Source organism: Sphaeramia orbicularis, chromosome 18, assembly GCF_902148855.1.
Source record: "Sphaeramia orbicularis chromosome 18, fSphaOr1.1, whole genome shotgun sequence".
NCBI classification, from domain to species: Eukaryota; Metazoa; Chordata; class Actinopteri; order Kurtiformes; family Apogonidae; genus Sphaeramia; species Sphaeramia orbicularis.
The window spans coordinates 13,643,589-13,668,484 of NC_043974.1; the positions used below are offsets into that span (position 1 = coordinate 13,643,589).

General features: G+C 37.4%; 1 protein-coding gene across 2 annotated transcripts; it reads left to right on the plus strand.

Moving 5' to 3' along the window:
- The first annotated feature begins 1,035 nt into the window (after positions 1 to 1,035).
- LOC115438763 (uncharacterized) lies at positions 1,036 to 21,695 on the plus strand. Of its 2 annotated transcripts, none has more exons than XM_030162561.1 (7): positions 1,036 to 1,237; positions 5,115 to 5,219; positions 8,797 to 8,886; positions 12,489 to 12,563; positions 15,593 to 15,663; positions 16,455 to 16,626; positions 21,376 to 21,695. In XM_030162561.1, the coding sequence occupies exons 2-7, from the start codon at positions 5,151 to 5,153 to the stop codon at positions 21,586 to 21,588; spliced, it is 690 nt and encodes a 229-aa protein (XP_030018421.1). In that variant the 5' UTR covers positions 1,036 to 1,237; positions 5,115 to 5,150; the 3' UTR covers positions 21,589 to 21,695. The 2 variants fall into 2 exon arrangements, with proteins under 2 accessions (XP_030018421.1, XP_030018422.1); XM_030162562.1 differs by having other exon boundaries at positions 5,118 to 5,219.
- Positions 21,696 to 24,896: the final 3,201 nt, after the last annotated feature.

Below are 24,896 nucleotides of genomic sequence, written 5' to 3' on the forward strand. Positions count from 1 at the left end.
ATTTCAGATGAAAACATATGACTCTTACTCTTGTCTTTCCCAGAATCGTTCAGAAAGTAATATTTTGTGTCACATCTACAAGTACATAACACCAGCAGTTAGAGGCAACTAACCTGGCAACTTGGTAGCCTGCCTTGGTGGTGAATTCATTGAACTCCCAGGTTCACATGAAGAGTCACTGTTGTGAGTTTAAAGCAGCTTGCTTCACTTTTTCAGAATGCTCATTCCCTGCTAGCTTGTCGTATGCGTTAGCATGTTTTGTCTGCTAGTGTCTCTTTACGTTGAATTCCTTAAACAAGACAACAGTCTCTTGACAAATTAGGCAAACACAATCACCTCGATTTTCAGCGAAAAAAAATTGTAATTCCTATCTCTCCTGGAAGCGGCGGCCCTCACTGTCAACTTTCGTTTTTTTTCATTTACAGGCGCCGTGGTTAGAAATTAGCGAAAAGGGTTCACGGCAAAGTCACAGAGCCAGATAGAGTTAGAGTGGTGCTGCCAACATGAGGTGAAAGGAGAAACTGCATTTGGAACCTTTTATGATTCATGTACTCTGTTCAACAGTCCAAGTGGGCCATAAATAATACATTATAAAACCGAAGCTGTGGGCCGTATAAAATCTGACCGCGGGCCGTGATTGGCCCCCGGGCCGGACTTTGGACATGCCTGCTACAGAGGAATAAAAACACTCAGGAAAAATATCTTGGCCAAGGTTCTCATAATTCATGCATGAAAGGGTTAAAGGTGTTGAGATTGGAGCAATGTTGGATAGAAGGGGGGAGGGAGTTCCAGAAAAAGCTCTGTCCCCCAGGTTCATTGTTCAATAAAAAAATCAATGAATGAATGAATGAAATAGATAGATAGATAGATAGATAGATAGATAGATAGATAGATAGATAGATAGATAGATAGATAGATAGATATCCCCTCACTTCCGGTTTTTTTTATTTTGACAGTCTAAAAGCGGAAGTCGCTCTCGCATTTATCCGCGCCCCCGTATTGTTTTGGGAGCGTATCGCCGTGCAGGGTGCGCGCCTCCGCCTGTGCTGTGTGTGCCTGTCACTGCTCGGCTGACATCACGCAGGATCCGCCACAATGTCAAACATCCACCAGCAGAGCCAGCTCATGGCTTCCCCACGCCACAATGACACGCACCGCCGCGTCCTCCTGCTCATCCTTTAAATCCACATCCACCTTTTATGGCTTCACCCATGTCCCCACAGAGGATGCGTTTGAGGTAAGGTGGCTTTATCCGGATTCTTTCAAACTGTGACATTTATTTATTTTAATCAGAAATGCATTTTAGTGACTTTTTCTATGTTTGGATCCAACTCTTCTTCTTTTAATGTGGATTTTATATTTATATTTATATTTTTGTTTTTATTTTTATTTTTTTTAATATTCTTTATGTCAAAAGTTGCTGCTTCTATCATTTAGTGTCGTACGTGGCTTATTACGTAATGGGAGTGCGGATTGTGCTGAGCAGATGTTACAGTGAGGTTCTCTCATGGCAAATCACTGACCCCGATGCTGGACTCCAGCCCACACCATCATCCTCTGGCTGCTCTAACATCATCACAAACTGGAATCTAAGCTTTACTGCCTCCCACCTTCAACTTAACCGGCTTTGATCAGACTCACATGATGCATTCACTGAACCCTCAAAGGGGATTTGAAGAATAAAAGGTGCTTTTCTGCTAAATGGAAGTGGAAAAACTGGTGGTCTGTTGCTGTTTTAATGTATTTTTGGGTTTGGAGGTGGTTTTTGAAGGGTGGAGATGTGACCCAAGGGTCGCCGGTTTGGCTGATGTGCCCTTGAGCAAGGCACTTAACCCCCCATTTGTTCCCACGGATGCATGACACAACAACCCACTGCTCTTAGTCTGCAGTGTGTGGTGTGTTCCTGCATGTTCTAGTGAGAGGTTAAAAGCAGAGGGTCAATTTATGTGTGCTGCGAACAGAATAGAATAGAATAGAACAGAACAGAATGTTTTATTCTCTATGATTTTAATGTAATTTTAATTTTATCTTTGTAAAGCACTTTAATTTGTCTTGGTATGAATGGTACTCTATAAATACATTTGCCTTGCCTTGCGAATAGAATAGAATAGAATCAATTAGAATAGAATAGAATAGAATAGAATAGAATAGAATGTTTTATTCTCTAGGATTTTAATGTAATTTTAATTTTATCTTTGTAAAGCATTTTAATTTGTCTTGGTATGAATGGTGCTCTATAAATACATTTGTCTTGCCAATAGAATAGAATAGAATAGAACAGAATAGGATAGAATAAAGACTCAAGATTCTAACTCTTAAATTCCTATATACACTGTGTTGGTTGTATTTTAATTAACCCATAAAGACCCAGTGCTACTTTTGTGAATTTTTTCTCTATTTCTACCTTTCTTAACTGATTTATCACCGTTAAAAAATAAATGAAAATTGCATTTTTTTGGTGTAAATCATGTTTTTTCTTATATTTAATTAAAAAATCATGTAGATCAGTGTTTGTCAATGGGGGCGGTACCACCCCCCAGGGGGTGTTGGGACATCTTCGAGTTGCACAAATGACAGGGGGGGTTAGTCACTGTTGTACATTTCAACATTATACGTCACCCCCCCACCCCCACCCCACCCCCCAGTGTAAGGACAGTATAACAGAGGCACATACTCCTACCTGGTCTTATGCCCCCCCTCCCTAGTAAATTTGTTTTTGGGGGGCGCAAGGTGGCCAATGATGAGATGAGGGGATTTTTAGCAACTGAGCTATGTAACCCACCACATCCTCCGCAAACAGGTCTGTCACCTTACTTATAGAATAACGTGAGATTTTCACGGCAGCGGTGGGGGTGTGGTTTTAGTTTGAGTGGGGACGGGGGTCTGGTCTGATAAATGACACATAAAATGACACAAAAAAACTAATTTATTATTTCAGCATTATTAGTGCAGGTGTGTGTGTGTGTGAGAGAGAGAGCGAGAGAGAGAGAGAGACATAATGTTAGTGTTCTTTATTATACTTCGGTTAGATCAGTGTGACAGCTGTCCTCTTCTGTAACAGTGTTGTGCCGCGAATATCTAAATCTTACCCGGATACAGCAATGCTATTTTTGGATTGGCTGTTCGATAACTTTATTCTTTTTATTTGATTGGCTGGTTTGTGGCATGCACTGTGAGTGTCCAGTAGCTGTTTGGGTCTTGTTGGTTAAGAGACATGCTGTCTTCATATAGAAGCTATTTCTTAAAGATGGGATTTACTTCGACTAATAGAAGAAAAGTATTCAATCTTAAATATTTATACCTCACTTTTGAACTCAGATCTTTAGTGCAGCTGTTGACAACACAAACTGTACAGAAAACAGTGGATTTGTACTTTTGCTGTGTCTAAAGTCAGAGCTAAACTAACAGAGCTAAGCTAACAGGGGTGTAATGGTGTTGAAAAATTTTGGTTCGGTATGTTTTCGGTACAGGGGTCTTCGGTTCGATACATTTTCAATACGTTTTTGGTACAGTGAAGGAGACCAATTTCATAGAAAACAAAAACAAAAAACAACTTAGGCTAACCGATAACCGATCTTCATGAAACAATGCTGGCACACCGCTCTTCTTTGTCAACTTGTCTATCTCCATTGACATAACTCTGGGGCACCGATAAGGGGGGGGTAAACATGACAAATTCATGGGGCCCAGCATTTGTGGGGGGGGCCCATAGAGCAGTGGAGGGGGTCCAGTGGAGTGGATACAGATTAGAGGTTGCGAAAATGTTTTGTAAGATCTGACAGAAGTGTGGAGTCGGACGTAGAAAGTATGTTAAGTTTCAGTTTCGTTTCACGCTAGCATAAGTGATGTTATGTATGGACCCCCCACCCCCACCCCTGGTTCGACACTGATACTGAAGATACTGAATTTATGAAGGGTCCACAACATTTATGCTTTCATGGGGCCCACAATTGGCAGTGGTGCCCCTGACATAACTGACAAGGAATGCGAAACGCTCCTAAATCTAAAACTTTAGAGAAGATGGAGGGTCTTCCGACTCTGGCTTTGTACCTGTGACGTTGCACTGAGCTGCCATACTGGTTCACCTTCAGCATGTGCATGGTGTGTGTATCGCTTAGACATCCGTTTAAAGGTGGGGTGTGAGATGTTTTCCTGGTGAATTTTTTACTACATTGCTTAAAATCCCCTTCACACCCCAATTACAACCAATAACTTAAATGCTCTAACACAAAAATAAAAAAAAATGTAGTCACCTGTGGAACAGACAGGACTGAAAAAACACCATCCAATCATTTTAAGCACCCAATCGAAATGATTGAACGGTGATATGTCTATCAAACTCAACTGCCATTTGTCCCTCCCCCTCCTCCCTCTGCGTGTACCCCTCAGTGTGCGTTCCCAGAGGTTTGGAGCACTTGTACAGGAAATGAAGCCAGGCTAGGTATATTAGCTATATTCTATTAGGATGGAAAGTTTACGGGCAAACTGTTTCATCATTAACATAAATCATTAGGAAATATAACGTTTGTCAGACAGGTATGAGCTGGGGCTGTTCTGTAAGAGCAGGGGGGTTGGAGGAGACTGAATGAGGTATGCATAGATCGGAGCCTGAGCTGTAGCCGGGGCAGTTGTTGCTGTGCAGCGCTCGTGAACCCTTGAGAACAAGCATTGCACATGCCAGTACTCTGGAGGTGTGGCTTTGGGCGGATGTCTGAAGAAAGGGGTTTGGACTTTTGAATTGAGTATTTTCAAAATGTAGCTGCTCGAACCGTTTTTCTAAGATCTCCTATCCCACCTTTAAGATATCAAATATTGCACATGGATTCTGCTTGTGTCCACCCTGCTCATACTTTGTATGTTCTGCTTAAGATTCGTGTAGAAACTTCAGGCGAGTGTTTGCGTTCTTCACATAGAGTACATGTGTTTGTTTGGTTACACCTCCGAAACAGTTCAGTACAAATGAGTGCACCGTTACAAACGGGTGTGTTTGTGTGTTACACCCCTAGTAATGTAAACTATCAGCTGATGCAGCACGTGGAGATTCTACCCTTCGTAACCGACTGAGATCTGGATGTTGGACCCCAAACTGATCCACTGTGTGTTTTTGTCTCCAGTAGGTCTATGTGAGTGTGTGAGCCAGGTCAGAGGTCATGCTGCGGAGGGAATCTGACTCCCACGGCCTCTTTTCCTCCGGAGAGACGTCTGACAATGACTGTGAGGTGAGGACACCAAAGGACTGTCACATTTAGTCATGGTTTTCAAAACTAGTCAGACTCCATAGGTAAAATTTAATTGTTCCATCTCACATTATTGTGGTATACAGTATATTCTGTCATTTTAATTTTACACTTAATTGTCAAAAAATGACCAAAAAAAGCATCATTTGTGCAGTTTTAATAGATCATTGAGTTCAGGGTTTTATTGATTCAGCCTTTACTTTGATGGGGAATCCAGGTATAAACCTACTTTTGTATTGAAAGACAAACAAAATTAACTCGTTAAAACCTGACGTGTCATCACTGACACACCCTGCACATATGCAGTTTGGATGGCTGGAACTCTTTCACTGTTTGTGCAATTAGAAAAATTCCAACGGTTTCTGAAACCTGGGACGTTGTGCTTTATAGGTAGGGATGGGAATCGAAAACCAGTTCTTTTTGAGAACCGAATCCCAGTAGCTCGTTTCCTTGGAATTGTTTGCCTGCCTGCTTAACGATTCTGCTTATCGATTCCGCTTTTGATGCACATGCACGATGACATCACGCGTACGCTGCATTGTTTTGGTCAGAATGTAGCCAACATAGTGTTGAGGCAGAAACGGTCCAAAAAGATGACACCAGGTCCACAAAGCTTCCATTTCTTCTAAAGGGTGGAATCCCTCCAATATGTTCAAACATTTGACCACAGCATGTGATTAATTTGATTCACTATTTAGCAGCGCTTGTGAATCTAGCAGCAGAGTGAACACTACGCCATCATCTGGGCCCAGTTCCGGTTCTGGTGTGGGCAACAAATGTCGTACCCCCTCAAATACAAGTTTCCAAAGGTAGGGGAAAGGAAATGAGGTGCACAACAACGGGAGACGGGCAGAGTTGAACCGGTTCCACATAGCGGAAATGCGGTAATAGAGGAATTAGTGAAGCGTCTTTAGTTTCACTTTCACCGTACGCCCCCCCACCAAACTGAGCCTGGTGTCATCTGTTATTATTATTTGTACATATTGTTGTTGTTATATTTTCTGTGCAGAGATAGAAATATAACAGACAGTTACGCAAACCCACAAACACACCCGTTTGTACTCTTTCATTCCCTCACCCAATGAGAATCGATAAGGAATCACATCGATAAGCAAAATCAATAATCGAATCGGAATCATTAAATTCTTATTGATTCCCATCCCTATTTATAGGTTTTATTGGGTCAATACAGTAATTTCACTCATTCCTGTACTAGAAGCTGGAGAATAAGTCGATTTAGCGGAATTATATCATGCAGTAAATTGTAAATGATTGGTAGATTTTGAAAGATTTGGAAAAAAGTGCTCTGTAAATGGAAATGGACTCACAGCATATTTTCTAACCTTTTAGTCAGTCAAACCAAGAAAAAAAAAAGTCCAGGTGGACCATTTTGGACTTTGGGTTTAAAGGGTTAAAAAGTGACAATGGATGAATAATTGGATTTGTTAAAGTTATTTGTTAAATTACAGTCAAAAGGTTCTGATCGCTAGCATGAATGAATATTTACTTGAAATGACTGTAGATCAAATGATAGAAGTAATGGATCCTAAAAGAGATTTTAAGTACAAAATGTGGGTTATACATCAGCCCAAACTGCAATTTTTAATTTGTCGTGCACAATATTCAAATTAATGGCAACTTATGCAAAATAATAAAACAATGAAATGACATTAATGAGATAACTAATGATATTTTTTTAGAAGACGTGTTAGCATTTTGTTATGATGATTTGGAAATTCCCTTTTGTTACAAGATTCAAAGACTGTAAAACTCTGGAGAGAAAAATACCATATTGTCCTTATTGGAAATACCTTTTAACTGTTGTAATAATATAAATCCAAAATACAATGTTTTTAGTCAAATAACAACAAAACCAGCATCTAAACCCTCCATTTTTTCCCCTTTTAAAAAAATTTCATAATTTTTTTTTTTTTTTTTTACAGTAATACATTTATTAGTTCCAACTATTTAGTATATTCATTTATGTTTGTATTGCAGTATTTTACAGGTTTGACCCCTTTGTGTATTAAATATATTGAAGGGATGATGTTAAGTCTATTGATGAGACCAAATCTAACAGTTCTGATATCACAACTCTGATATTACTTACTATTTTGAAACAGAATCATAGATTTCTAAACTTTTGTCACTTCTGTGCTATTACCAGTCATCTATCCTCCACTGTTGAGCAGTTTGAAGGAAAGTTAAAATCCAGAATTTTCAGTGAGTCATTAATCGCTTTTCCATTGGACATCTGTGCAAAACTTTACCAATATTCAAATAATGTTGAAAAAACAGAAGTGTTGGTTTTTCCATTAAATCACAAATGCGATGATTTGTCTATTTATTATCGCGAGATGACACCAGAAGTCATTCCATAAACATGGCGACGAACGTAAATATGGTGTTGATTTACAGATACAGGGGTTGGACAAAATAATGGAAACACCTTAAAAAATCAACAAAATATAATTTAATATGGTGTAGGTCCGCCTTTTGCGGCAATTACAGCCTCAATTCTCCGAGGTATTGATTCATACAACTTGTGAATTGTTTCCAAAGGAATTTTAAGCCATTCTTCAGTTAGAATACCCTCCAACTCTTTTAGAGACGATGGCGGTGGAAATCGACGTCTTACTTGAATCTCTAAAACTGACCATAAATGCTCAATAATGTTGAGGTCTGGGGACTGTGCCGGCCATACGAGATGCTCAGCTTCATTAGAATGTTCCTCATGCCATTCTTTAACAATTCTAGCTGTATGGATTGGGGCATTATCATCTTGAGGTGAAGGTGTTTCCATTATTTTGTCCAACCCCTGTATATTCATTATTATTATATATCACCCCTCTATCTCGTACTAAATTAAAAAATGATTGGGTTTCCTGGTGTGTCCACACGTACCGCGACATGTTTCTTCTTCTTCTTTGCTTGTTGTAACGTCCGTCAACATCTGTCTTTTTAATTCACCTGACTCTAAATGCAAAACAAAGGTTTTTCCATTGCAGTTTTGCCTGATATACCATTTGCGCTATGCCCAAAAAACCACCTCTTGGCAGCGCAAAAACTTTTAATCGAAAAATTTGAGTTTTGGCGAAATTGCCGTTTTTTCATTCGGTAAATTTTTGATGCGCAAGTTATATTTGCGCAATTTGAAGGTCAATGGAAACGCGACTACAGACAGGGTTGTATCACATGGTGTTCTTAACCCATAAAGAGCCACTTTTGAGGCAGTTCCCATATGATTTTTTTCCTCTTAATCAGTGTTTTTCAACCTTGGGGTGGCCTGAAATTTGAAGTTGGGGTCTTTCTGGGTTAAATCACCACTGCTTCCTACATGTGCAAATATGTAAATGGAAATGAAAACACAGTCTTGGTATGTATGGGTGAAAGCTTGCATGCCATGTTAGACGTTTAATGTTATAATATATGTTGAGAATATAGAAGAAGCTCCTTGTGTAAGCTGTTAATGTGCTGCTGGGTAATGGTGAAAAGTGCAAACAGCTCCTAACAAGTCAACGGATCTCCTGTTGATCCTCTGTCCTTGTTTGTGTCTCAGATGGGGGCGAGTTGTGGAGAGGTAGATGTTGTGTGTCTGTGCGAGGCCGGTCCCTGTACACTTTATTCAGAAGCACACACACCTACGCCGGTGAGTGCCAAGGCTTCCCACATAAGTGTCGGCAGCCGCTCTTCATCTGTAATCATGCTGTAAATCTGTCCCTTCACTGACCTTGGTTTGATGCAGTGTATTTGAACACAACACAAGTAGAAAGAAGCTGACAGGTTATTACACTAAAACGAAAAAGATAAACGTATCCACTCATAATTATGATGCCTCATTTCTGTATGTGAACGTTGACGTGAAATATGGTTGAAACATGACTGAGTTTCACCTACATTTCAGATTCTACACAGATGTTTTTATACTTCTAATATATTCTATATAGTATAGATTATATACTATATCTTACTATATTATATAGTGTATAGTGTTGTATTTGTTGTTTATTTGTGTTTGCTGTGGTACTGTATTTTTTATTGTATGTGTGTCCTGCAGCTGCTACACTGGAATTCCCCAGTTTGGGATAAATAAAGTCTATCTATCTATCTATCTATCTATCTATCTATCTATCTATCTATCTATCTATCTATCTATCTATCTATCTATCTATCTATCTATCTATCTATCTATCTATCTATCTATCTATCTATCTATCTATCTATCTATCTATCTATCTATCTATCTATCTATCCATCCATCCATCCATCCATCCATCCATCCATCCATCCATCCATCCATCCATATGTTGGTGTCATCCTGAAGCTTACACCAAGATTTCATTTAAATAACCAATATTTGATTTAATGCACTGTGTATTATTTTCCAATATCAGTTACCTCTCTTATTGGTATCAGTACAAACCCTGAAATAAATGTGAATGAATCAATACTTAACATAATCCAGTTATCTTGTTTTAACCCTTTATTGTGCACTCATACATAGAAATACTCTGAAATTCAAAATTTCAACCTCAGTGTGTTATTGGAGGATATAACAAGACTTAATTACTTTTGTGAAGTTTTTCAACAGTTTTTATTATTATGTAGAAAATCAAGGTCAGTGAAGTTACGGTACTTGGTTCCTTACCCATAAGTGTCAAAAAAAAAAGAAAAAAAAAAAAAAAGAAAAATCCAAGAAGTAAATATAAATATTAGAACATCACTTTTAAAGCATTAAAACAACCATTAAGTCATCAAAATATGCCCATTATAATAAAAGGCAAATGTTTCATTCATTAGATACATCAATCATTAGATACTTTTGGTTGCTAGAAAATGTTTAGACCTTTGAGGATTAAATATTAAAAGAACATTTTATAGAAAACATCGATTAATCACATGATGCCAGGTATTAATACAAACTCTGTCTATACTGTAACTCTGACCATTCTGATTATTTATTCATCTGCCAGTGGGAAAAACACATTGTGTTCTGGAATATTTCTTAAATCTGGAATAAAAGTCATAACCACTCAAAAAATATTGCCTACTAAAGGAATAGGAAAACGACAAAAGGCACAGGCTCTACATGTTTTTTTTTTTTTTTTTAAAGCGGTAGGAGTGTCTGTTTAGGATGAAGTTTTCTAATGTTATGCTGAATATGTCCTGTAATGATATGGACAGAATTTATTCACAAACACAGGCTAAAATCTAGATGCACTACCATTGTTTTCTCCCCTAGGCACAACTCCCAAATAAAAGAATGAAATTTGATGAAAAAATGCAGTGTTTCTTCTGCATGCTTGAGGTTTTTTTTTTTTTGATCAATGTATTTTTATTCATATTCAGTCTTTCAAACATACAAAAAGTAAGACAAACACTGAGACATATAACAGAGGTATAAGACGCCACAAATAAATAAATAAATAAATAAATAAATAAATAAATAAATAAATAAATACAAATTAAATGGTTCCACTATAATTACCCAATCACTTTCTCCACAGCACACATTAACCAAAGTCAAGGTGCATTGTCAGCTGTTCTACATAAATAAAAGGATGCCATACCACATTAAACTTCCCCATTGATCCATTCAATGTGGATCTAAGACGTCTGAGTTTGATAATGAAACGTATGAACTGCGTATGAAGTTTCTGCTTATTATGTTTGCAAGTTCACACTCGTGACAGTTCTGACAGATCTTTATTTCATCTTTTGACAACACAAACCGTACAGAAAACGGAGCCGATTTGTGGTTTTCCTGTGGCTGTTTTCAGTCTAAAAACAGCTAATCTAACAGAACTATAATGTAAACTATCAGCTAATGCACCACGTGAAGATTATTAATGTTATTTTGACTGACGGTCAAAATAACCAGCTATGTGTTTTAGATTAAGAAGAAAATTTGATGATAATTTAACACTAATAGAGATGTGTGTAAAATCTATGTCTATGGAGTCGTAACGTTAATCCATTGATGGCTTTGGTATGTGACTATGAGGATAGATGTAACGGTCTACTAGTGTGAAGCTGTGCAGGTGGTCCCACTCTTAAAATGAAGACAACAGTCTGGTCCTTCTGCTGGCATTTTCTACAAACCATTGTCTTACTGGTGTTTTTTTTTTTGTAAGACACTGTAGACAATGGTCTTAGTGTGCAACTCATTATACTGAAGTCAGTATCAGCCAGAATATCTCATTAAACCCTTTATAGTTCATTAATCCTCTCTTAACTGAATGTGCAATAACCTGCTCTACCTCCCAGTACTTTAATTTAATTTCTATTCAAATGTGCAATAACTTGTTTTTACCGTCTAGTACTCTTATTATTATTATTATTATTATTATTATTATTATTATTACTACTTTTTTTCTGACCAGTACTCTATTTTACAAATGTGTATTTGTGTTTGTCTGTACAATAACTGTTTTTATATGTTTTAGCTGTGTTTATGTTTTGTTTGTGTTTTTATTCAAGTCTTTATCTAACTCTGTGATTCTGGGAAATGCACAAGAATTCCAATGTACCTTTACTGCGATGTATCTGTGCAAATGGCAAATAAAGTCTATTCTATTCTATTCTATTCTATTCTATTCATAGAAATACACTGAATTCGAAATTTCTTTACTGTGTTATTGGAGGACATAAGAAGACTTTATTAGTTTTGTGAAATATTTCTGTAGAAAATCAAGGTAAATAAAGTCACTATATTTGGTCCTTACCCATAAGTGGCAAAATTAAATTAAATTAAATCAAATTAATCATCCAAGAAGTAAATATAAAAAAAATACATGTAAGGTGAAAGGAACATGCATTTTAGAACATTAGATCACTTTTAGAACATTAAAACCCCTGTCCACATCCACATTCTCCCTTTGAACATCATTCCTTACATTAGTACCATTACTTCATGGTACCTAACAAAGCAGGTCCAGTCACTATTCATGCAGAGGTGGACCTTACAGACCCTGGAGACCACATCGGACCTGAAATTTTTGATTCACTGTCCTCGCTGGAACTGTTACTGTCACTGTCTTGTTACGACAAAAAATAGTCACTTGCCCGATAAAGGGTTAAGACAACATAGAGAACACTTTTCTAATGGAAAATCCAGAAACTAGGCTGTTTCACTGTCATGAAATTGCTTTATGCAGTGAACTAAAGTGTCCATGGTTTTGTTGCATTTCAATTTGAGTCAGTCATTTTATCTGTTCTGTCTTTCTACTTCTCTGTACTTTCTGTTCTCAGAACACACAGCTGTGTGAACACTGTGGAAAAAAACGAGTGATGGTAACCAGATACTCAGAGGGATACGGCACAGAGGTAATGTGTGTGTGTGTGTGTGTGTGTGTGTTAGTGTAAGATGTGCCCATGCAAGTGTGGATGCACTGACACTTGTAGAGTGTTATATCTGCAGGTGTCTGTAGATATAACACCTTCTAACAGATATGTGTGTTGGCTTGTTACTTTGGCGGTCAGATGATAGTTTTATAAGACTCCAATATATGACTAACATGAGCATTCATTCTACTTGATGAAGGCCACGAGTAGGGCGCAGTTTGACGACACTGATACTACTATTTTACTGCATACTTAGTGTATTTTAGATATTATGCAAATGAGCTAAATTAGGTATTTTGTCATCTAGGAATGTAATTGTCATCGCTGTCCTTTCTGTGACCTTAATGTCTAATTCAGACAATGAGAGCACCCACTAAAAAGACAGTCACTGAGCCCATTCCTCATGTGCAGAGGTGTTATGTCTGTTTATGCACCAAAAATAGTGGTGTTAAGAGAAAATGACGCATTAACACACTCGCTCATCACAGTCAAATGGCATCAAGTTCTGCTGCTTGTGTTTTCCAAACAGTGGTGTGAGTGATGATTCACCAGGGGCTGGTTTGTGTTCCTTCCAACAACTTCACTCAATGTAGCTAAAAGGCACTTACAATTACAACTGACACACAAAAAATACATTGACTCCACCATATGATGTTATAAATATGCCTGTGTCATGATGTTCCTCAGAGTTTGGCTTACAGGAGTGGTATTTTTGCCTTTTTTTAAATGGAATTATGCATTTTCAAACATTTCCCTGTGGTCTACATAAACTGTAAATGCTATGTTTGGGTTTGAATTCTTCATTAATTCAACTCCACAGGTCCATCTTCAACCCTATTTCTGAGTAATGACACCAGAAAGGTCATTTTGAGCGCTGGTCCTTTAAATGCAAATGAGCCACTTCATGCCCCACCCCCTCCAGAATGTTGGCTGTGCTACTCTGTCCCATTCAACCAACAACTGAACATTTTAGGCAATCAGCTTGAAGTTTGGACATATTGGACTACAACTGCTCCTGCTGACAAATAATTATGGCATATTTGAAGAAATGTTCATCAAAAGTCTTGACCTTATATGTGCAAATGTTGTGACATAACTAGTTATAGACAAATTAAGAAGGAATTCAAACAGGTTGTAGAAATCCACTAAATTTTTTGCCAAAATTAATATAAAGATAGCTTTGCAGCACCGGGAGGGTTCAAATTCAAACTTTATGAACTGTTAGGGTTCAAATACACAAATAAATGAACCAAAGACTAATAAAAGTGGGTTTACCAAAATATGACCCCTTTAAGAAGACTTCAAAGAACTCGTGTCCACATTTTTGATGCAATGAAGTGTTAAATCTACAACTGAAACTAATACTGTTATTCTACTTCATGGGTGTCCACATTCAGCTCAATCTGATCTCCAGTGGGCCGGACCAGTAAAATAATAACGGTGAAAAAAGTGAAATTATATTATGATCAGGTTTACATCTACAAAGTTTCCTTAAAAATCTAAATAACATGAACAACTTGAATTGTCATAAGAAAAACAAGTGTAATTTTAACATTTTACCAATATTCTGCCTCATTTTCATCAGTTTATCATTTACACATTGTAACGATTTGAGTACGGTGACTGAATCCAAATGCAAGACCCGGAAGCAGACGTAAAAGTTTATAGTGTTTATTAAACACAGGTTTAACTGACAAGTCAAAGATTGTGTTAGAATACAGATTCTTGAGGTTACAGAGTTCAGGGTTCTTCACAGGGTTTGTGAGGCAGACCGGAGATGGACCCTCACAGCTCGGACCGAAAGCACACGTCGGGTATCCGACTAGGAGAGAGCAGAGGGATGTCAGAAAACAGACCAGGTCATACACGGTGAGGCAAACGGATAGGCAACAGTACATTGGGATTAGACTAGCTCACGTACCAGAAAAACAGGCAAAAGGTCGAACACACGTTGAGGCAAACAGCAGCAGAGGCACAGACAGGGGTCAGGCAGAAAGGCAGAGGTCCAGAAAAACAATCCAGGTCTAAAACAGGCACACAGACAAACAGGATCCAAAAAACGCTGGTAAGTAACACATTAAGCGACACAAACTGGCACAGGACAGGGGAAAACACAGGGCTTAAATACACAAGAGGGAGGGAAGACAATGAGACACAGGTGGAGCAAATCAGGGTGGGGACAGGTAATCACACACAGGTGGAACTGATTAGGGAAAGGAAGCAAAGACACCAGACATGACACATGAGGAGAACTTAACAAAATAAAACAGGAAGTGACAGACAAAACACACAAGACAGACAAAACCAGATTAATGTCTGGTGGCAGATGTGACACACATATGCATTACAATCACATAAAACATGTAGTAACAGGCAGAATATTGATAAAATGGCATTTGCTTTTCATAAGACATTTCCGTTTGTTCATATTTGTTCAAGTTATTCACATTTTTTGTAAAAGTATAGTTTGGTAATGTAAATATTTTCATGTAATTTTACTTTTTTACACCAAAAAAAAAAAAAAAACTAAGAAAATTTGGGGTTGTCATTATTTAAAGGTTATTATGATAATATTTTACTGGTCTGACCCACTTCAAATCTAATTGGACTGTATGTGTCTGAACGTGGAACCTGAATTAAAATGATTTTGACACTATTGATTGTTAAAATCTTCAGTGTAACTTTTGCATTTCACAAATTCTTCCCACGGGCCGGATTGGACCCTTTGGCGAGCTGGATTTGGCCCCCGGGCCATATGTTTGACACCTGTGTTCTACTTCATAAAACTGAGTTTTAAAAGCATTAATCTATTGGCAAAATGTAGAATAATCTCACTTTGGAACCATATTCTCTCATAAAACTCACCTCTGCACTAGACACATGTATACGACTTAATATTTTGGTGCAATAACTGAATTTTGAAAAATAGAAGATTTATCCTAAAAATAACCTTAAATGTGGTGTAAAATGATATTGTGCTAAAGTGTCCTGTTTTAACTGTTTTCCTACAGGAGGAGTATGTATTGTCTGACCCTCAGGGGGAAAGTGATGCAGACGCTGACATAGAAGATACAGATAGCAGGTTTGACCCACACTTACACACACATCACCACCTGATCTGTACTGAAACCCTCATTTATTTGTTGCATGTTTGAGAATTATGCTTCCTGTCACTTATATTTCTAAATATTGTACCTCTGTTTCTGGGATTTTAAGGGCAGTGAATATAAACGTGTAACATTTGCTTTAAATATAAAGTAAATTTTTTCATCACATACATTTAGGTTTTATTAAGAAATCAATCAGCTATCATTAGCTGTTGTGCTAACAGTTGCTAGTAATCAAACAGCAGTTCGGTAAGACAGAGGGGGAACCTACAAAATAAGTTAAAATTATTATAAAAAGCTAAAATATTTTGGGGCTGTGAGTATTAATGTATACATTTTTAATTTTTATTTATGGTGTTGATCTCTGTTTTTATTATTATTATTATTATTATTATTATTATTATTATTATTATTATTATTATTAATAATAATAACTCAAACAGCCATATAACATTGACACTGTTGTCCATTCTCAATGCACTGTGGACAATAAAGTTGAATTGAATAAATGTAGCTAACCTTTTATTAGCATCATATATTAAACACACTTTAGAAGAAAAAATTATTTAATACAAAATCATTTGAATTTCTATTTCACCACTTTTTCAGTTATACAAAATAATTGACAACACGTTATTTTTTTATAGAGTGGCAAGAAGTACTTTTCTCACACGTGTGTAGAACAAATCAGGTTTCAAATACAGATTTTTTTGTATTTGTACTGTAACTCCTCCCATCTCTGTGTTTCACTATCCGATTTGTCTAGACTTCAGGAGCCTGGTTCACTCCAGCGAATCAGCTCACGGAGACGTAAACGCCCGCGAGTTGCGCGGCAAGACACCACTGAGAGTGAAGACGATGGTGGGCGGAGCCACAGGTCCCATCGCTGGAACCTCAGGCTCAGCCCTGACAGAGCACAGAGCAGAACCATACTAGAGGTAAAGGACTGAAGTTCCAACCCCAGTTCCCCTTTTCCCAAGTTGGAACACTGTGTAAAATGTAACAGAATACAATGAACTGCAAATCTCCTAAACTCATATTTTATTCACAGTAGAATATAAAGAACAACCTAATGTTCTATTTTAAGAGAATGATATGAATGAATGTTTTTATTATTGTGTCTTGCATAAAAAAACATGCCCAGCCCTCACATGGGCTTATAAGACACCAAAAATACAAACCAAAAATCAAACACCAGACAATAGGCACAATAGATATGAACAAAACAAAATACTGACCTATTTAACAAACACATCTGCCGCTTTTTCCTGGCTTTACAAACAAATAATGCTAATTTATATACATTAAAACTAAACAACCATTTCATCTTGTCATCATCAGTGCTCCAGAACAAATCAGGATTTCGGATACACATATCATCAAACAAAGGGGCTCTCAGTTCATCATATAGAGGACAATACAAAAGAAAATGTGATTCATTTTCCACTTCCCCCAAATCACACAGTCCACAAAGTCTGTTTTCTTCTGGGGTTTGGGTGAATCTCCCAGTTTCTACGGCCAAGGGAAGGATTCCTGTTTGCAACTGAGCAATTAGGGACCTTTGGTTAAGGATAAGGTAAATAGAACATTGAACCACAGGTTCTAGATGTGGTAGTTCTTATGCTGAGGAGAGCTGACTTTTGGGAAAAGATGTTAGTCTGGAATAAAAATTGTTTGGTAAATCATTCTTTAAAATTTAAACGACAATTAGTATATTATTAAACGATACCTAAGGACTGAAGTTAGTAAATCCATCGTTCCTGTTTTTAACTTAATTTCCTATCATGCAGTATGGTACTGCACTTCCTGTCAACTGTCATGTGCATAGCTATGTGATTGTAAGGCTATTGTATTCTGAAATTACAAATATCTCCCAAAATATTGGTCCTATCAACTTGCCGTTTTCGCTAGTCTCTTTGTTGACCAAAAATACATAAGTATACCAAACTGCAGCAGTCAGCTCTTTCCAGATTTTGTGTGATGCCCGAGACACACACACAAACACAGTCCACTTCCCTTTTATAATATCGATTTTGAATGTGATTGAAGCACCACATCTCAAAAAAGTCTGGAAACTTTTCAAAAATGCAGCCGAAGCTCATGCTAAATAGAGTCAGGGAAAGTTGAAACCTGTTTTGTGGTCGCATGAATTGAACCAAAATAAAGTGGAAACCACTGTTGCTGTGTCCTCCAGACTAACGAGGAAGGACACCATCTGGTTTGTATCACTGCTCAGTTCAATAGTCTATATCTCTGATGGTATGGGGTCACATTAGTGCCTACAGAATGGGCAGGTTTTGTATCTGGACTGACATCATCAGTACTGAAAGACATACACAGGTTTTAGATCAGCATATTCTCCCACCCAGAAGACGCCTTTTTCAGATGTCAATTTCAGCAACACAAAACTAAACTGCACACTGCATCTATTACAACATTATGGCTTCAATAGGACAAGAGTCCAGGGGCCTGAAGTCCAGATCTTTCACAAACTGGTAGCATCTGCTGCATCATAAAACGAGTACAAATACAACAATGAAGACCAAGAACATTTAACTCTTTCAGTGCCATGGGCCAATTAAATCGGCTTTACGAATACAACCTTTAAAGTGCCACGGGCCAATCAGATCAGCTTTGGAGAACACGCCATATTTGTGTACAAACAAACCATCCACCCCCATTTCTTTCTCACATTTCGATGACGTTCTTTCAAATCTTCTTGCAAATCACGATCAATAATGAATCGGCTTCGTCCGGTGCGTTTTGAATCTAAGTAGCAATCGGTCGGATGTTATCGAGCGGTTTTTGACCAAGGAAGAGCTCGCGTTTCGTTTTCTGCTTGGGAAATTTTATGAATGAATTTATGAATGAAATCATATGCAAATTAGATGGCCATTTTGTAGTAATATCGTAAACACAGCGATATGTCAAAACAGTCCCATCTGCTAGAAAATGAGTTCTGATGACGATTCAGACTTCGATTATAAAAACGACGCGAAATACTGAAAAACGGCCAAATTCTGTGGCACTTTTAAGGCTTATTAGCCCCTTAACTGTCTGGCACCGAAAGAGTTAAGTAACGAGGAAACCCTAGACAGGAATGGGACAACATTCCTCTCCCAAAAGTCCATCGACTGGTCTCCTCAGTTCTCAGATGTCCACAGACTTTTGTTAAAAGAAGAAGGGATGTTACGCTGATAGATGTGTCACTGCCGTCTGATTCAAAATGACCCAATTTTTTCCTCAGAATATTTCATTTTTCCCATTTTAATAGTTCAATATGTTTTATATGCTCGACTGAGAATAAAATATGGAGATTTACAAGACATTTTACACAGCATTTCAACTTTTTACGAAGTGCTGGGAGGTAGGATATAGCCCACCTGGAGTTAAGTACATCCTGCCTCAAAGCATTCCAGACCATCTGTGTTGACCATAAACAACAAATATGGAGGACCGCAGATCTAAGCTCCTATTTGCTTTCTTACTAAAGTGGTATTTTGACTGTCAACGATATGGTATTCTCACAGACACAAACCAGATAGAAGAGGTGAAATGACGGATACGGTCATTTTCCATTATGAAGTTTTTGTCATTGCAAACTTGCTGTCCGTGAGCCGCCATTGTTGTGTTTATGTCACGTTGTAGTTCACGTTGAGGTGGGGGTAGTTCGATCTGGTCCCACTTTACAACTAGGACCTCCAGCTTTGATAGGCATTCCGATGCATTTTACTGAGTTGGACGTCTGAAACTTCCCACCTTCCAGCACTTTGGAACAGGCCATTATGGAGCATTCCAAAGTGCTGGGAGGTTGGACATATTTCAACTGGAGTTAAGTACATCCCACCTCAAAGCATTCCAGGTGATCCACATTGAATATAAACAACAAATATGGAGGACCGCAGATCTAAGCTCCTATTTGCTTTCTTACTGAAGTGGTATTTTGACTGTCGACAGTACGGTATTCTCAAATACACAAACCAGATGGAAGAGGCGAAACGACGGATGCGGTCATTATACATAAACTCATTTTAGTTCAGGGGCCACATGCAGCCTAACATGATCTGAAGTGGGCCAGACCAGTAAAATAATATAAATAATAGGATAAGAACTGACAAATAATGTCAACTCCAATGTTTTCTCCATGTTGTTGAGTGAAAAAAACAAAATTCCTTAATGAAAATGTTTACATGTACGAACTGTACTTGAACATACCATGAACGAATATTAACAACCTGAAAGTTCTTAAGAAAAATATTTGCAATTTTAACAATATTATACCTTAGTTTTATCATTTATACATATGCATCACAACATCACAGTGAATCTACAAATATACAAAACATTTAATAACAGGCAGAATATTGTTAACCCTCCAGTATCCAGGTGTGTCTTTTAGGCACACTTTGCACTTCATTTAAAAAAATTTCATATTATTTTTCACAGTTTAAATAAAGTTAGAATTCAAAAGTTGTTCATTTTTGCATGATCTTTAAAATTCTGGCCACCAACTAAAATGTGCACATTGTAAACAAAAGAAAATTACAAGACTAGCATCTGTCTGCCAAGTGTGCCTAAAACGCACTATTTCTTCCATTTGATATGTATGATTAGGGCTGACCTTGATTTACAAAAATAAAATAAAATTAGAGCAGAAAAATAAATCAATATATAATATTTAATAGTTTGATTTATAGGTGTGCATTTTACGCACACTTGGTGACAGATGCTAGTATTTTTGGACATTTGACCTAGCGCCAAAAATAATAATGCAAATTAACCAATGTTGGAGTTAATCATCGACATATGCCAGGATGAAAAAATCAAATAGTATGTGATCCAATTTTATGTAGTATATTGAAAAAAATTAATTTTTTTATTTGTTTTTTTGTCTCCAAATAAATGGTTTGTTTACATTACAAACATGGCATTTAAAGGGTTAAAAAATATGACAATTATTGAGTATTTGGTATTTCTATTTACAGCTCAAGCTGACGAAATAGAAGAAAGTGTAAAAGAATTAAAAACAAACTATGAAAATTTTTGGGATATTTTTCCACAAGTGTGCAAAAAACGCACACTTGGTGCTTAGTAAGGGCCTTGCTGGACAAGATACCGGAGGGTTAAGATTCCACATACTTCAGACATTTTTGTTCAGGTTATTCCCATTTTTTGTAAAAAGCTAGTCTGTAAATGTACACATTTGTGTAATTTTATTGTTTTTACACTAAAACAAAGGGAAAAAAATGGTTTTCATTATTTATAAGTTATTATGATAGTATTTTACTGGTCTGACCCACTTTAGATTGAATTGACCTAAAATAAATTTAACATCCTTGATTCTTAGTATATTCAGTGTAATTTTTGCATTTCACAAATTCATCCCACGGGCCAGACTGGAGCCTTTAGTGGGCCGGTTTTGGCCCCCGGGCCACATGTTTGACACCTGTGTTATACATTGTCAAGTTTTTGTCATTGCGAACTTGCTCTCTGTGAGCCGCCATTGTTGTGTTAACATCATGTTGTATTTCACGTTCACTTTGCTATTAGGACCTCCAGCTTTGATACTGAGTTGGACATCTGAAACTTCCCACCTCCCAGCACTTTGGAACAGGCCATTAGAGTCAGGGTTGTGTTTCCTTGTTGACTGATACGTGTTAATTTCCCCCCTGATCTCCGTCTTGCAGGAGAGCATATCGCAGGTCAGGCCGCTGATCATCTGCCAGCCAAACGCTGAGAAGGAGAAGAGTCCCAGTGAACTGTCCAAAGGATCCAAACGTCTGATGTCTCTGTGGCCATCGTCCCTGTCTCTTCCACTTATCCTCCTCCTCTCTCTTCCACTCTCCCTTTCCCTCATCATTGTCATTGTGTCTTTTATTTTACCGTGGGCCAGTGCTTGACCACAAGATTTAGTTTAACCCATAAAGACCCAGTGTTACTTTTGTGGCAGTTCCCAAATTAGTTTTTTTTCTCTGTATTTCACATTTCCTGAGTGATTCAATACCATTTATTATAAAATAATTTTGCATTTTTCCTGTGAAAATCAGATATTTTCCTGTATTTAATGTACTGGTCATGTAGATCAGGGGTGTCAAACTCATTTTAGTTCAGTTCCACATTCAGCCCAATCTGATCTCCAGTGGGCCGGACTAATAAAATAATAATAGTGAAAAAAGTAAAATTATGTTATGATCCGGTTTACATCAACAAAGTTTTCTTAAAAATCTGAATAACATGAACAACTTGAATTGTCTTAAGAAAAACGAATGCAATTTTAACAATATAATGCCTCAGTTTATCAGGTTATCATTTACACATGTGCATTACAATTGCACAAAACATTTAGTAACGGGCAGAATATTGGTAAAATCGCATTTACTTTTCTTAAGACATTTCCATTTGTTCATATTCGTTCAGGTTATTCACATTTTTTGTAAACGTATAGTTTGATAATGTAAACATTTTCATGTAATTTTACTTTTTTACACCAAAAAAAAAAAAAAACGAGAAAATTTGGTGTTGTCATTATTCATAGGTTACAATGATAATATTTTACTGGTCTGACCCACTTGAATTCTAATTGGACTGTATGTGTCTGTATGTGGAACCTGAAATGAAATGATTTTGACACTGTTGATTGTTAATATCTATAGTGTAATTTTTGCATTTCACAAATTCATCCCGCGGGCCGGATTGGACCCTTTGGCAGGCCAGATTTGGCCCCCGGGCCACATGTTTGACACCAATGATGTAGATGTTCACAAAAGCTCGAATGAAAGTGGATGGTTATTATATTAAAAACATAGAAAACTGAATAAAAAGTGATTTTTTTCAGTAAAATCTATCATTAACTGAACATGAAACACGTGTTTCCATCCACTGTCATTGATCCAACTCCATGGGTTTTACTGGTGAATCAATGTTGTAGAAGATGACAGTGTTTCCACGGTAATTACATAGCCTCTGAACGTCCAAATGGGTCATATCTGATGACCATGAAAAGATGACACACTGTATTTTACACCAATTATTTACATGTATTGATAATATTAGTGGATCGACAGGTATTAAACATTTTAGATCAGTAGATGGTTTTGGTTGGTGGTGGATGTTTTTGGGTCTTTATGGGTTAAAAAATAAAAAAAGACAAAGTTTGACCAACTCCTGCGGTGTCATGGATAGCACAAGTGAAACCAAACCATGGTGCTCTATGAAAGATTGTAAACAAACAGATGTTCTATTTTTAGTTACCGAAATCTGAATCCCAGGATACACAGGGCTCAGTCAATGAGTTTTGGGTCAGTGCAGATCCTAAAGTCACAGATTGAAATATTTATGTCATCGTTTGGCTCCATTTAAAGCCACACAGTGCACTGACATTCAGAATGAAAACAGCTCAGCGCTCGCCTCGCACAGTCTCTCGCCTTCTTTCTCACTCTCTCACCCCCACGTTTGTAAAAATAGACCTCTCATCTCATTCCTTATACTAATGAGACGCAAGAGTGGATACAAGGGGAGGGAAGGTTTCAGGGTTGCGCAGGTAGATTCGCATATACTCAGATGGAAACTTGGAAACAACGACGCTGCTGAACTATGCAATTCCTGTGTTCCAACCGCAGCATCTTAGAGCCAATGCTGTTCAAGAACGTCTCCTATGTCCTTGGCACTGTCTTCACCTTCTTGGCCCCGTCCCCTTCTTCTCTCTCTGAGGGATATGCTTTATGAATGCAGGGACTTATGGTTCTAAAATAGAGCATGACCCAGATTAAAAAAAGCAATAGCAGGAGAGATCAAATATAACTCTCATCGTGTATGATGTACATCTGTTGGTTTAATCACTGTCTGAATGTGTTCTTTAAGTTGTTGCAGACGGACCTAAAAACAGGTTGATCCTGGAACTTTCGCTCCTTCTTCCTCACTGTACTGTATATTTTTAGTCAAATAATCACATTAAAATGAGCTTTAGTAAAAATTTGATCATGTTAAAGCAATTTAAATCACAACCATAGAGTTGTAAAATCATTATAGAGTTGACAAATGTTTACAGTGTGTGTACAGTATATTTGGAATTATGAGAAGATGACAATGAGCTTGACAATCAGTCTTGCCGCTCCAAATATCTGGAAAAAGCCATTTTGCAGTGGCTTCTCTGTACTGTATATTTAATGTTATATTGTTTTCATATGTTTCCAACTTCTAGTTCTTTTCTCTCGTCATATTGAAGTTGCTTGCGTTGTCGTAGAGGAATGTTTACTCAAAGTTAATATTAGGTTGTACTGTAGAAGCTGATTTAAGACCTTTTTCTCCCTTCCAGCCTGCTGTATTTCCAGTCTTACTCTTAAACATTTAACTTCCATGTGTATGTTCACCTCTGTGTTTCATGGGGCCACAGAAGGTCAATAAAACTAGATTGTATTTTGACAAAAAGTTTCCCTTTTGTTTGCGTTTTATTTCCTCCGCCAGGAGGTATTGAGATCACTTTGCTTTGTGTGTTTGTTTGCATGTTTGTTTGTTTATTTGTTAGCAACTTTACAGGAACACTATTCCAACCATCTTTACCAAACTGTACCCACAGATAGGCCTAGGCCCTGGGACCAACCCATTACATTTTGGGCCAAGTAGGCCAAAGTTCAAGGTCACAGCAAGGTCACAAAATCTACAATTTTCTTATCTCATCATTGAGCAATTTTCAAAAATTCATAAAAAATTCAAAACGACTCCGATTAGCCTCCAATTTGATCCACCTGTAGCTTAGAACAATATCTTGTATCTGGCACAAAATTGTCCACATCCACTGTGGAATATGGACTCTGTGGACATTTCAATTTAACGTTGAAAATCTCATTTACGACACATTTTTCATTATAACTCAACAAATATTGATTGGAATTTAATATAATTTGACAAACACATGACTGGTACCAAGCTTCAACTTTTTCTGCTGTATGGAACAACCTGGAAACTGTTTAATTTAAAAAGAAATAGTCGATCCACACATGCACGACACCGTTCGGGGTGCTTGGCGGAGGTTTGCGTTCTCTGAACATTTGTTATAAGAAATATGAATTTACATTCTAAACTGCATTAACCCTTTATAGGACACTCATAGAAATACTGTGAAATTCACTATTTAAATCTTAGTGTGTTATTAAAGGACATGACAAGACTTTATTACTTTTGTGAAATTGATTTTTTTTTTCTCCCCAAT

Coding starts and splice junctions, on each gene's coding strand:
- LOC115438763 (XM_030162561.1), top strand. CDS start 5,151: ATGCTGCGGAGGGAATCTGACTCCCACGGCCTCTTTTCCTCCGGAGAG. Junction 12,564..15,592: donor CAGAGGGATACGGCACAGAG/GTAATGTGTGTG, acceptor GTTTTCCTACAG/GAGGAGTATGTATTGTCTGA. Junction 16,627..21,375: donor AGAGCAGAACCATACTAGAG/GTAAAGGACTGA, acceptor TCCGTCTTGCAG/GAGAGCATATCGCAGGTCAG.